General features: G+C 33.9%; 1 protein-coding gene and 1 non-coding gene across 2 annotated transcripts in view; one reads left to right on the top strand and one right to left on the bottom strand.

Annotated features, from left to right (window-relative positions):
* Nucleotides 1–15,195, top strand: part of Atad2b (ATPase family AAA domain containing 2B) — a 141,171-nt gene that overhangs the window by 26,194 nt on the left and 99,782 nt on the right. The window contains exons 3-7 of the mRNA XM_026392374.2: nt 1,473–1,522; nt 1,884–2,037; nt 4,242–4,344; nt 5,149–5,257; nt 7,329–7,445. Coding sequence (XP_026248159.1) covers nt 1,473–1,522; nt 1,884–2,037; nt 4,242–4,344; nt 5,149–5,257; nt 7,329–7,445 — 533 coding nt within the window. The remainder of the gene's footprint in view (nt 1–1,472; nt 1,523–1,883; nt 2,038–4,241; nt 4,345–5,148; nt 5,258–7,328; nt 7,446–15,195) is intronic.
* Nucleotides 15,068–15,140, bottom strand: Trnaa-ugc (transfer RNA alanine (anticodon UGC)). The gene has a single exon. It is a non-coding gene; the product is annotated as a tRNA-Ala (tRNA).

The following is a 15,195-nucleotide window of genomic DNA, read 5'->3' as shown; positions in this document are numbered from 1 at the left end:
TTGACAGCCTGAAGAAATGCATACTTGTCTGCATTTTTTTTTTAAGAGAGAGAGTGAGAGAGAATTTTTTAATATTTATTTTCCATTTCTCGGCAGACACAACATCTTTCTTTGTATGTGGTGCTGAGGATCAAACCTGGGCCGCACGCATGCCAGGGGAGCGCGCTACCGCTTGAGCCACATCCCCAGCCCTGCATTTTTTTTTTTTAAGAAAGAGAGAGAGAGAGAGAGAGAGAGAGAGAGAGAGAGAGGGAGGGAGGGAGGGAGGGAGGGAGGGAGAGGGAGGAGAGAGAATTATTTAATATTTATTTTTCAGTTTTTGGCGGACACAACATGGTTGTTTGTATGTGGTGCTGAGGATCGAACTCTGGCCGCACGCATGCCAGGCGAGCGCACTACCCCTTGGGCCACATCCCCAGCCCTTGTCTGCATTTTTGTTTATACCTGATATTCATGTTGGTTGTAACCTTTGCTGGCCCAGGGGTATTATTATGACATATATTTATAATTGAAACTGAAGAGTGCTAGAGTAACAACCAAAAATGTTCGAATATTTTAAATAAAAATTTACACGAACCATATAGACTAGAATAAAGTCATGTATATATTTACTGTTTAATGTTTTTCCCTTGTTTTTTATCTTAAAAAAATTGTATTTCAAAACTATTTTAGTTTGCATTGATAGCTCTTTTATTATGTACCAACTTAGTTTTTGTTTTTAAAATCTCTGATTATACTGAGAATACTGTGACTTCTTAAGCTCTCATGTTTTGATGACCTTTTTAGTTTCTTTCTAATGTCATTTTTCTCTTCCTCTCCTGAAACAGGAGAATTGTAAAATGACATTTCTGAGAAGTCAGCAAAGTTTTTATTTGTCAGTTTAAAATGTGTAATAAAATATTTCAAAGAAATTAATAAATGATATTGGTGTTCAAGTACTTTTTTCCCTTACAGTTTGAATAAATTTGTTATAATTTGGAATGTATTTTGTCAACCAGAGTCAATCGTTATTAGTTGTCACTGTTACCTACAGGTTCAGTTGAGTCTGTGCTACATGTTAAGCTAAGCCTTTTCACTGGAATTTTAATTCACAGTGTTGACAACACAGTAAATTCAGTTTATAATCTTTTATTAAAACTTTTTTTGAGGGCTGGGGTCGTGACTCAGCGGTAGAGCGTTTGTCTCACACATGCAAGGCCCTGGGTTCGATCCTCAGCGCCACATTAAAAAAAAAATTAATTAAAATAAAGTTATTAAGAAGAAAAACTTTTCTTGAAATAATAAAATGACTCTTAGCTAATATGTTATTAGTTGGTATGCTATCAATCTCAGTAAAAAATGTTATCTTCACTGTAAAGCATAATATATCACTAACATTTTAAAGATTATGAAATAATTCCATCAATATTGAATTTTTTGTTTATCTAAACAAATGTTGATGTGTTTGCATATTAAATATAATTGTGTTCTAGGTTAACTTCTCAGCCTGGTGCTACGTTACCAAACGGACATAGTAGCTTATGTGAGTATTCTGTTGTGAAACTGGTTGGTATTGAAATTTTTATAATGGTGTTAGATTTAAGCATTAAAGTGGGGAAGAAGAGAGCAATTTAATACTGTGCTCCTATGTAGTTGGAAGTGACCTGAATTTCAGTCATAGCAAAAATGTACATAATCATTGAATTTTGAAAAATCCGTATAACTGAAATAATTAAAATATTATGATAGATTATAGAAGTTATAAGAAAATTTAGATTATTGAGTATTAAAGCCTTTTAAGAGTTCAACTTTTGTAGTCTTTTAAAAGTAATTGTTAAATATTTTTTTATTTTCTTCCTTTTTGAATTTTGTACTTTGAAATGGAAATCTCTCTCTTCTTGTAGCCCTTCGAAGCCATCCCCTTCGAGGGGAAAAGAAGGGAGATGGGGACCTTTCTTGTATAAATGGTGACATGGAAGTCAGAAAAAGTTGTCGTTCCAGGAAAAACAGATTTGAAAGTGTGAACCAGAGTTTGCTGTTTGATCAACTAGTAAATAGGTATGAATGTTTATGCAGTAAGCAATTTTATTTAATTATTTGTTTTTTAAGCCTGTTGTTTTTACAAAAATAATTTAAACACCCTCTGCAATAAACACAATTCTTTTAAAACTTAATCTGAATTAACAAAGGCTGGCAGTGACTATAAGGGTTTTCATAAGGTTAGTATATTTAATATAATGTGTATAATAGGTAAAATTTTCTTATCAAGCGCTTGTGAATAGATGATAAAACTAATTTTATTTAAATTTCAATACTGTAGTCCTTTGATTATTACTCATTTCACATTTGTGTTTTTGACAGTTTTCAAGCAATATTAAGCTTCATTACTGACATGGAAAGCTGGGAGTAAAACTTATTGATAGAGTGTTTGTATAGCATGTGCATGACCCTGGGCTGGGTCCTGTGCACTAGGGGGAAAAAAGATAATGGTAGTTTTGCTTAGTCATAATTTTGAACTAAAGATGTTTTGAGCCCGAGTACTTAGCATTGAGTCACTTAGCTGGTGAGTGAGTTTCACCAATTGTCAGCTCATCATCTATATTCACAAAACTAGTCTTTTCAGAAAATATATTGTCTTAGTCCTTTTTTTTTGCTATGCTAAGAGACTGGGTAAATTATAAAGAAAAGGAACTTATTTCTCATGATCCTGGGGGCTAGAAAGTCTAGCTGAGACTCTTGAGGGCCTTCTTCCTGCATCAGAACATGGTAGAGGCATGGCATGGCAAGAACATGCAAGAGAAGCGGGGAGGAAGGGAAGAGGATAAGGGGAAAGGGGGCTGAACTCCTCCCTTTTATAACTAATACTGTTGTAGTAATTACCTTATTCCATTCATGAATATGGTGACCCAGTGACCTAATTACCTTTTAAAGGTCCTGCCTCTCATTTCTGTTACATTGAGGATTAATTTTTTAACTCGTGAACTTTGAGAGACATTTAAATCATAGTGTACATCATTCTACTTAGCCTTTAGATAGTTTTACAATTAGTATGATCTCCATTTCAGAGGAGAGGAAATAATAATATAGAGATAAATTTTCATATGTTATTATTTGTTAGGCACTTAGATCAGAACCTAGGCACATAGCAAATGTTATGAGATTGTTTATAGCATAAAATAAAAATTGCTAAGATATCAGCGTGTATTTCTTGGATACCAGTATTCTACTGTAAAATTTCTAAAAATATATTCAGTTAATCTTTTTTTAATATATTTCTTAGTTGTCAATGGATTTTTATTTTATTTATTTAAATGTGGTGCTGAGATTTGAACCCAGTGCTTCTCACATGCTAGGTAAGCACTGTACCTCTGAGCCACAACACTAGTTCCAGTTAATCTTAACTGTTTTAAACCTTTTTTTAATTGATTTTATTTTTTAAATACATGACAGCAGAATGCATTACAATACTTATTACACATATAGAGCACAATTTTTCATATCTCTGTTTGTATATAAAATATGTTCACACGAATTCATGTCTTCATACATATACTTTCATCGTTGCTAATCCCCTGTCCCCTCTAATTGCTAATCCCCTCCCACCCCTCTGCCCTATCTAGAGTTTTTCTATTCCTCCCATGCTCCCCCTCCCTACCCCACTATGAGTCTGACTCCTTATATCAGAGAAAACATTTGGCATTTGTTTTTTTGGGATTGGCTAACTTCATTTAGCCTTACTTCTCCAACTCCATCCATTTACCTGCAAATGCTATGATTTTATTACCTTTTATTGCTGAGTAATATTCTATTGTGAATATATGCCACGTTTTGTTAATCTGTACATCTACTTAAGGGCATCTAGGTTGGTTCCACAGTTTTGTTTAAACTTTTTTGTTATTTTTTTTTCTATACATTCCTAATAATATCTTCAAGTTGAAAGATTTTTACTTAGTTTTTGTTTTTCAGTCCCGTGGTTCTGGTAATCAGTTGTTTATAGTGGCATTATGGATTTATTTATTTGGAGCCTTATAAACAAAAGCCTTATATTAAAATTTTAATAAATACATTAAGAAAGAAGATGTTCTGGTGTCATCTTTTTTTTAATGCAAATTGTCTTCTGAAACTGGTTATGAAAGTTATTAAATCATATAGTTACATATCAGAGATGATTTAATTATGCTTTGCTGAAGAGACTTTGACATGTATGATGTAGTGAGTGGTCTCACTATTAGCTAAACCTTGGATTTATTATATAATTGTAGTACTGCTGAAGCTGTACTACAAGAAATGGACAACATTAACATCCGACGGAATCGACGATCAGGAGAAGTGGAACGACTTCGAATGTGGACAGATACAGAATTTGTGAGTCCATTAGCTGTAGTAATTTTTTCACTTTTTTTTTTTATAATTGCAATGAATGAGGAATTCAAAGGGAGAATGAACAACAGTAGGATTTTTTGAATCAACAATTGTTCTTTTGAACTTAGTTTGGAATTTTATTGCTTGCTTTCTTCATTTCATTCTCTTCTTGCTGCAACCTTCCCTAAAAAACCCTTTATGCTTTTGCCAGATGAATCATCTTAAAGTGTACCTCTCTCACTGCTCTATTTTGAACATTTAATGGTTTCTGAATTATTCACTGAGTTAATTAAAAACACCTTGACCTTTGTAATCTGGCTTCAACTTTATTTTCTTACACATCATCGCCCAAATACAAACAAATCATTTTCCTCCATATATTTTACTCTTGCTAATATTTCTGGTTAGTGACTGATGTAATCCTACCACTTATTCAAGGTTCCTCACAAATGCTGCCTCCCTTCCACTCCTTAATAAGAGGAAGAATTTCTATTCTTTGGATTCTGGTGTACTCTTTACCTCTCTTTACAGCATTAAACTTGTTTTATTTTATAATTACCTTACTTGTCTTACTGTCTCCTATTAGGGTGCAGTTTGCTTGAGGGAGAAAGTATGTTTTTCATATTTTGTAAGTTTTTTTTCCATTTTGTCCTTTACAAATTCAGGAATCTCCATCCTCATAAATCTGTGCCTTATAAATAGGTGCTCAGTAAATTTTTATCAAGCTGGCATATTTCATTGGGTTGATATTATTTATAGTAAAGAATAAATGCCGTGTTAATATCTGATGATTTCTTTCTTTAAAAGGAAAACATGGATATGTATTCAAGAGTGAAAAGGCGAAGAAAATCACTAAGAAGAAATAGTTATGGGATTCAGAATCATCATGAAGTTTCTACTGAGGGTGAAGAAGAAGGTTTGTAAAGCACCTTATGAAGTAAATATTAGAAAGTTTAGGTGGGAGGGAAGAAAAATATTATGTACAAATTATAGTTGTAAAATATTGCTAGGGAGGTGATTTTTGACTTTTGAGGTCTATATTCTATAATTTGAAGTAATTTAAACTCAGTTGGTATTCTGGGTTTTCATTTCCTTCATTTGGGAAAATGCTTTTAACTACATTATAAATATTTATGTAATATATTAGTAATTCTTGGTTAGTGCTTGTGGGATCTAGTATGGAAGTGGTATTTGCCATAAGTTAATTAGCTTGTTAGGTGAGGCCTCTTTAGTATTTAGACACCTTCTAACTGCAATGTTAGTTTGCTCTCCAGAGCCTCCAAATTTTGTTATTTGGATTTCAGTTAGTTATAGACTGAGGAGTAAAAGGTGAAATTTAGAGAAAGTGGAACTGCTAATACTAGTGAAGTAGTCTGTATTGTTCAGTGAAGTAGTCTGTATTGTTCTTTACTGAGGCCTTTCTGGGTTTTGAACTGAAGAACCCAAACTGAATATTTTAGGCCTAAAACTGGGTACATGAAGAAAGCACATTGACTCCATGGATTATAATTGTTGAGCAATGTACTATAGGGTTTAATTCCCCAGATATTGATCTTTATAGAAATGAATTTCAGGAGACTTGATGTACTATTGATATAGATTAATAGTACTTTACAAGGGAATCTTCCTAGTTTCACTGTATGTGTAGCTTAGATGAAGAAGAATACATTTATTTCTCAAATTCTGTGTTTAATACATTAGCTGCTTTTGAAGAGTTGATATTTCTAATGAAGGTACCTTATTGAGCAAATATTATTGTTGTTACAGCTAGAACCTCTATATTGCTTCCTTTGGAGAAAAACAGTATAGGTGAGACAGATTTAAATGCGATTTTGCCTTTTCATTAACTGAATACATTTGTAGAGTTTCCAAAGTAAATATGCCATATATAGAATTTTTGCTCATAATGAATAATGTGTTATATGCAAGTTTTTTTTTTCAGTAAGTAATTTTTTGAAGGCTTAGAAAACTTATTTGGGCACAAATATTTTATAGTATTACTTAGATAAGTAATATTGATTTGCTGATTTTCTCTACAACCTAACAGTAAAAATTATTCAAAACTTGAAATAAACTTTAAGAGACATGAGTAAAATGTAAAGTCCTTTGGAGTTTTACTGTTCTACTTCACTCAGCATTATTGGCAACTTTAAAAATTTTTCTATGCCTTAATTTGATTGTGTTGTATTAACAATTCTTGTGGTAACAAAGTTAATCATAAAGTATATTGCATTTGGGGATGATATGCCTATAAATTTTCTTTATGCTTTTTAAACTATAAATAGATGCTACATCATAACTATAACCAAACCATTTTTTTAAAAAATAGGCTTTTAGGATTTATTGTACTTTATAATTCATTTAACTGCACGGATAGCGGATAGATGAATTATTGTGAGTTACCACTCATGTCAAGAACTAAACTATCATCAGTACTGTAAAAGTCTGTTTTATACTTCCTTCCAGTTCCTGTCAGCATTTTCCTACCAAAGTGTGACTAACCCATGCTTAACTGTTGTCAACAGACCTATCAAATTATTATACTGCCGAAAAAATTTGTTCTGGCTATAATACCAGTGATTACCGTATAAGCCAATTTTTTTTTGATTACCAAGAGGTATTTGAGTCCAAATCATATTTGGTTTTAAATTGTGCTTTGACTGAGCTTTGCTGTAGTTTGGAAAAATTTTAAGTCATGTTCTATTTTTTTGTGTGTGTTTAAAAGTTCCGATGTAAATTAAGAGGTTTAATTTTTGCAGAAATCTGTATTGATCATTGGTAGGAAAAGCAGCTTTTTTTTTTTTTTTTACAGTTACCCAGGTTGATTTTTAATTGTATTGATTTATGCTATATAATAAAATGTTGACACTTTGAATGTCACCTGTGCAGAAATGGATAAAATGTAAATTATTCACTTTTAGAGTGGGATCAATTCTTAAGGATTAAAATAGTGCCTTTTTTATTCCTTTTTGTGTGGGGAAAACTAGAATCTCAAGAGGAGGATGGAGATATAGAAGTTGAAGAGGCAGAAGGAGAAGAAAACGATAGACCATATAATTTAAGACAAAGAAAAACAGTGGATCGATACCAGGCACCTCCAATAGGTAGGTGACTCTAAATAACCTCTTTACTTTTTATAGTTACATAGTTTATACTGCTCCACTGCTTTTTAAAAATACAGTATTTTGCTAGATGTAATGATATGTTCCTGTAGTCCCAGTTAACTTAGGCAGCTGAGTTAATTGGATCACTTGAGCCTCGGATTTCAACACTAGCTTGGGTAATGCAACAAGACCTGCCTCCAAATAAATAAATAAACAAATAAATAAATAAACAAACAAATAAATAAATAAAATTTTCACAATAGAATCTCTTATATGTTTTACATATCTTTTCCTATTTATATTTCCATGTACACATGCAACTAAGAGAACATTAAAGTACATGGTAGCAACATCGAATTACTTACAGCAAGTACATTTTATTTATAGAAGTGTAATATTTAATAACAAATTCTGCCCATGCTTTTGTATTATTTATAGTTTATTGAACACTTTTATTCATAATAGTTATTTAGGGTAAGCATCTCCATGTCCTAAAAGACGTAATAACTCATCCATGGTCACAAAAGTGGTATACAGCTGCAATTTTGCAATAGTAGGTTGTCTTGTTTTTTGGAGAATTGTTGAAAGTTTGTGTTAATACTGTTGAATCTAATGATATGTAATCAGTTTTGCAGGTACTATTTTGTTGCCCTTATTCCAGTTCTTGGGAAATTCCATAATTATCGATCCTCTAATTATTATTATTTTTTAAAATTTTTTTTAGTTGTTGATGAACTTTTCTTTTTTATTTATTCATTTATATGTGGTGCTGATATTCAAACCTAGTGCCTCATGCATGGTAGGCAAGAGGTCTACCACTGAGCCACAACCCCAGCCCTCCTTGTTTTTTTTTTAACTGAGAAGTAGCTAAGTTATACTTCCTTCTTTCCCTCACCCCCTTGACAACCACTTATATTCTTTCTGTCTGTGTAGATTTGCCTATATATGACTTTTTGTCTTCTTGCACTTAGTATAATGTTTCCAAGATCTAGATTTTTTTACTCAAACTTTTATGGTCTAGCTGGGTACAGTGGTGCATGCCTGTAATCCCAGTGATTCAGGAGGCTGAAACTGGAGGATTGCAGGTATGAGGTGAGCCTCAGCAACTTAGTGAGATCCTGTCTCAAAGTAAAAAATAAAAAAGGGCTAGGGATCTAGCTCAGTGGGAAAGTGGCCCTGGTTTCAATTCCTAGTACAAAAAAAAAAAATCTAGAACAGTGATTGGTGCTCTGGAAGGGGTATATTAGAGGCATCTCACTAGAATGTGCCCAAGTATGCAGACATCCCTCTATTCCACTGTCTCAGCCTTGTGACTAATGAGAGAGGTATGTTATGACAGACAGTTGGGAATCATTGTTCTAGATTATTATTATTTTTTAAAGAAAGCTTTATACTTCAGTATAAATGAAAAAAATATATAGTTCATTTCACATGTTTATAGAATATAATTAATTAGTCAAGTTTTATAATATGTATATTCCTGTGGAACTGTCACTGTAATCAAGGTAATGGCCATGTTCATCACCCCCCTGAATTTCCTCATTCCTGTGTAATATATCCTTACTACTCCCTTTTTTTTTTAAAGAGAGAGTGAGAGAGGAGAGAGAGAGAGAGAGAATTTTTTTAATATTTATTTTTTAGTTGGCGGACACAACATCTTTGTTGGTATGTGGTGCTGAGGATCGAACCCGGGCCGCACGCATGCCAGGCGAGTGGGCTACCGCTTGAGCCACATCCCCAGCCCCTTACTACTCCCTTTAAATAAACAAAACAAAACAAACAAACAAAACTTGTGTGGTGCTGGGAATCGAACCAGGACCTCACAGGTGCTAGCTAAGCTCTGTATCACTGACTTACATTTCCAGCCCTACTCACCATTTTTTATTTTGCTTTCCCCTCTGCCAGTCTCTAGGCAGCTACCTATCTGATCTGTTTTCTGTTCCCTTAAATCAGTTTATATTTGCTCTCATTTTATATAAATGGAATCATGTAGTATATTCCATTTTTGCCTTACTTTTTTAATTCAGCATAATTATTGTAAGACTTATGTGTTGTTGCATGTAACAATAGTGAGTTTCTTTTCATTGCTGAGTAGATATTTTAGTGTATGGATAGCACTGTGTGTGTGTGTGTGTGTGTGTGTGTGTGTGTGTGTGTGTGTGTGTTGCTGGGGATGGAATCCAGAGCTCCCCATATGCTAGGAAAGCACTTTACCACTGAGATACATCCTTAGTCCTTATCAGTTTTTTTTTTTTTTTGTGTGTGTGTGTGTGTGTGTGCAGAATGTGAGGTTGAACCCGTGATCTGGCACATGCTAGGCAAATACTCTACAAGTTATACTGAGTTACATCCCCCAGACTTCTTAATGCATTATTTTATCCATTCTTTGTTTTTTTTTTAATGGTACTGGGGATTAGACCCAGGGAAGCTCTGCTACTGAACTGCATCTCAAGATCTTTGTATTTTTTATTTTGGGACAAGGTTTCCCTAAGTTTTCTAGACTGGCCACAAACGTGTGATTCTCCTGCCTCAGCCTTTGAGTTTTTGGGATTACAGGTATGGAATGCTATGCCGTGTTCCATTCATTTGTTGATAGACATTACGATTGTTTCTAGTTTTGGGCTGTTACAAATAAAGTTGTTATGAACATTGTAGAAATTTGTTTTCATTTTTCTAATACTGAGGAGATAATGAGTGGATTTTGTGATTAGTGTGGTTTGTGTGTGTGTGTGTGTGTGTACGCGCATGTGTGCGTTCACAAGCACACTTGTGCTTATTTATTATTTTAGTGGTACTGGGAATTGAATTTAGGGTGCTGTACCACTGAGCAACATCCTCAGTCCCAGTTTTTATTTTTGAGACAGGATTTCACTAAAGTTGCTCAGGCTGGCTTTGAACTTGTGATTCTTTCTGCTTTAACCTAACAAGCTACTGCACCCAGCTTTTTAAGTTTAACTTTCTAAGAAATAGCTAAACTATTTTCCAAGGTGTTTGTGCCGTTTTTCATTAATAGTATATGCTCTATTTGTTAAAGATTTTAATTTATGTGGAACTTCTCAAGCAGAATGAAATCTCCTCTTGGGGAGAAGAGGTGAGTAGGTGGGATAGATGAGATCTTATATGAATAGTACCAAAGCATTACCACACCATGGAAAACACACTCTTAAAAATATTAAACTATGTGCAAGTCTTCAGGATGGCACAAAACAAAGATTAATGCTTCTTGGGCACGTTGCTTGGAGGGCTTGTCCAAGTGTGTAAATAATTAACTTTATTTGTGTTACATGACTGGTGACTTCATTGAAATCTTCACAATTCAGTTTTAGCTCTGGATTACTTCAGTTGACCTTTGTGAAGGTTCTATCTGCATGGAGTAGGTGTTTGATTTGACTTGTTTTAACCTTTTGGGGTTTTTGGGTTTTTTTTCCACTATTTACAGTAAAATTTACTAAGAAGAAACGTGTGTTCATGCTAAGGGGATTAGTGTTGGTTTGGCTTCTTTTAGTCAGGCTTTCTGAACATTGAGATATGCTGAATCTGGAGCTTTTAATTCTAAAATCCTTATTAAAAGCCTCTCATTGGCCCCCTTCCCCCCCAAAAAAATAGTATATGCTCTTTATGTGTGCCAGCATTTGGTATGGTCAATCTATTTAATTAATGTAATAGGGATTGTAATTTTAGTTTGCATTTCCCTAATGATGTTGAACATATTTTTATGTGCTTATTTGACAATGGTATACCTTTTTTTTTCCTTTCTTTGGTTGGGCTAGAGATCGAACCTAGGGCTTTGTGCATTTGAGGCAAACACTCTACCAACTGAGATATATCCCCAGCCAGACAATGGTATATCTTTGATAAAATATATGTTTAAATCTCTTGGACATTTTTTCAGTTGGGTTGTTTTTTATTATTAATTTTTGAGATTTCTAATTGTGTCTGAAATACCTGACAAGAACAATTTAGAAACTGGACGTGGTGGCAGAGGTTTATAATCTCAGATTAAGGTTTATAACTCTTAATCCCAGTGACTTGGAGGCTGAGGCAGAAGGATCACAAGTTCAAAGCCAGCCCCAGCACCTAAGACCTTGTCTCAGAAATAAAACATAAAAAGGACTGGGGCTGTCGCTCAGTGATAAAGTGTCCCTCAGTTAAATCCCTGGTACCCAAAACAAAACAAAACACAGTTTAAATGAGAAAAAGTTTATTTTGGCTCATGGTTCCAGAGATGCTCCATTGTTGTGGGCCTGAGGTGAGGCAGAACATCATGGAGGAAGAGCATGCTGCTCTGCTCATTGGTAGCTAGGAAGCTGGGGTGGGGGGTGGCTCAGGGAAGATGGTGATTTTTAGGGCACTCCTGCAGTGACCTATCTTCTGTAGTCACACCTCACCTGACTACAGCTAGCACCTTGCACAAAAATCCTTCAAATTATCACTCCTTCAACTGGATTAATTCACTGACTAGATTATCGCTCTCATAATCTAATCATTGCACCTTTGAATATTCCTGCATTAACACAGGAGCTTTGGGGGATTCCTCTTAGCTAAACCATAATACTTGGATATTCTGGGTATTATATTTTTAACAGATGATTTGCAAATTTTTTTCCTAGCCTTTGACTTGGCTAGTCTCTAAATAATGATCCTTGAAGAATAGAAATCTCTAATTTTTTAAAAAAATATTTGTATTAGTTATTGATGGACCTTTATTTATTTATTTATTTATTTATATGTGGTGCTGAGAATTGAACCGAATGCCTCACACATGCTAGGCAAGCGCTCTACCACTGAGCCGCAACCCCATCCCCAAATTTCTAATTTTGATGAACTTTAACTTATTTACTTTTTTATTTTGTTCTTTTTAGGTATACATGACAGTAGAGTACCTTTTGACATATTATACATACATGGAGTATAATTTCCTGTTCTTGTGGTTATATATGATGTGGAGTTACACTAGTTGTGTATTCATGTATGAATATACGAAAGTTATGTTCGATTCATTCTACTGTCTTTCCTATTTCCATCCCCCCTCCCTTCCCTTCATTCCCCTTTGTCTAATTCAGAAGGTCTATTCTTCCTACTCCACCCCCTCCTTATTGTAAGCCAACATTTGTATATAAGAGAGAACATTTGACCTTTGGTTTTTTGGGTTTGGCATATTTCATTTAGTATGATAGTTTCTAGTTCCATCCATTTCCTGGTAAATGCCATAATTTCATTCTTCTTTATGGCTGAATAATATTCTGTGTGTGTGTATATACATATACATATATATGTGTATACACACAAATACATACACACACACACACACAAACACACACACATTTTCTTTATCCATTCATTTGTTGAGGGGCACGTAGGTTGGTTCCATAGCTTAACTATTTTGAATTGAGCTGCTATAAACATTGATGTGGTTGCGTCACTGCAGTATGCTGATTTTTAAGTCCTTTGGGTATATATCGAAGAGTGACATAACAGGGTCAAATGGTGGTTCCATTCCAAGTTTATGAGGAATTTCCATACTGCTTTCCAGAGTGGTTGCACCAATTTGCAGTCTCAGTAGCAATGTATGAGTGAACCTTTCCCCCATATCCTTGCCAACATTTATTGTTATTTGTATTCTTGATAATTGCCATTTGGTGTAGTTTTAATTTGCATTTCTCTAATTACTAGAGATGTTGAATATTTTTTCATGTATTTGTATTTATTCTTCTGTGAAGGGCCTGTTCAGTTCCTTTGCCCATTAATTGATTGGGTTATTTGTTTTTTTTGGTGGTAAGTTTTTTGAGTTCTTTGTATATCCTGGAGATTAATCTGTGAGGTGCAGGTGGCAATGATTTTCTCCTATTCTTCATTTCAACTTACTAAAAAGGGTGTTTTTTAAAAAAATTCATTTTATTATTATTTTTTAAATTGACAGATTAAATTTTATGTATTTATCGAATCCCAAAAAAACCAAATGCTGAATGTTTTCTTTGATATAAGGAAGCTGATTCATAGTGGGATAGGGAGCGGGAGAATGGGAGGAATAGACTAACTCTAGATGGGGCAGAGGGGAGGGAGAGGAAGGGAGGGGGCATGTGATAGTGGAATGTGATGATCATTATTATCCAAAATACAGGTATGAAGACATGAATTGATGTGAATATGTGAATATACTAGGTATACAACCAGAGATATGAAAAATTGTGTTCTATGTGTGTAATAAGAATTATAATGCATTCCACTATTATATATAAATATAAAAAGAAGCAAACTGTAGTAGTATGTTTTGATTTCTTGCTTTAAAAAAACCAGTTTTTTTGAATTTTACAAATACTTGCATATATTTATGAGATACAACGTATTGTCTCTACATATGTAAATATATCGTAGTTTGTTCAAATGAGGGTAATTATATTCATAACCTCAAGCATCCATAACTTCCTTGTGGTGAGAGCACCCAACCTTTACCTATTTTGAAATTCACAATACATTGATTATAATCTCTTTGTCACCCAACAAACAGGAGAACCTATTCCTGTTATCCAACGTAGTTTTGTCCCTTGCCTACCTACCTCACTCACAACTTTTCTGGTAGCCATATTTTCTGGTAGTCATATTCCATAACTTCTTTTTTAAATTCTACATATAAGCAAGATCCCATGGTCCTTGTTTCTCTGTGCTTGGCTTATTTTACTCAGGATAGTATCTTCCAATTCATCCATATTGTTGAAAATGATGGAATTTTCTGACTAAAATACATTTTAAAACAACTTATAGCTAAGGAAAAATATTTATAAAAATAAGTTTATGATAAAATGCAGTATACCAAAATAAGTGAGACATAATTAAATCATTATATATTGACAGTTTTATAGGTTTCAGTATTTACATAGTTCAATGCTAGAGTCCTTGTCTAGCGTGCCTCTTAAGAATGTGGGTTTGATCCCTGGCACCATGATTAAAAAACACAACAAAACTTATAAACTTGTATTTTTATATAGAATTCAGGCCCTGGGGATATATATAGGTCATTAGTATCGTGGTTACGTGACATGTGTTTGTTTGAGAATGTTGCTTGGTACAATATTCTTGGCTGGCAGTTTTTCTCTTCAGCACATTGAATATACAATCCTACTCTCTTGGTCTGTAAAATTTCTGCTGAGAATCTGTTGCTCAGTGTACCAGAAAGTCTATTATATGTTATTTGCTTCTTTTTTTTTTTTTTTTGCTGCCTTTGGAGTCTTCCCTTTTCTTTGATCTTTGACAGTTTGATTATAATATGTCTTGGGATAGTTTTATTTGCATTGAATCTGAAGAAAATATTTGACCACCCCCATACCTTTTATATCTTTCTCCATATTTGGAAAGTTTTCTGCTATTATTTTTAAAAATATGCTTTCTGCTCCTTTATCTTTTTCTTACCTATCTTACTCTCTCGAATGTCAATGACTTTGTACATTTGCTCGTTCAGTGCTGTCCAATGAGTCTTATAAGCATTTTTTATTGTTTTCATTACTTTTCTTTTTTCTCCTCTTAGTGTATATTTTCAAATAACCTATCTTCAAATTCACAGATTTTTTTTTCTTCTTCATGAGTTCTGTTTTGATGCTATTCCTTTTTTTTTTGTTTTCTTTTTTTGATGATACTGGGGATTGAACCCAGGGCCTTATGTGTGCAAGGCAAGCACTCTACCAACTGAGCTATATCCCCAGCCTGCATTTTTTCATTTGTCCATTGCATTTTCCAGCTCTAGAATGTGTGACTT

Source organism: Urocitellus parryii, chromosome 12 (assembly GCF_045843805.1).
Source record: "Urocitellus parryii isolate mUroPar1 chromosome 12, mUroPar1.hap1, whole genome shotgun sequence".
NCBI lineage: Eukaryota > Metazoa > Chordata > Mammalia > Rodentia > Sciuridae > Urocitellus > Urocitellus parryii.
Note: the sequence above shows the minus strand (reverse complement) of the source record. Positions and strands in the feature narration are given on the sequence as shown.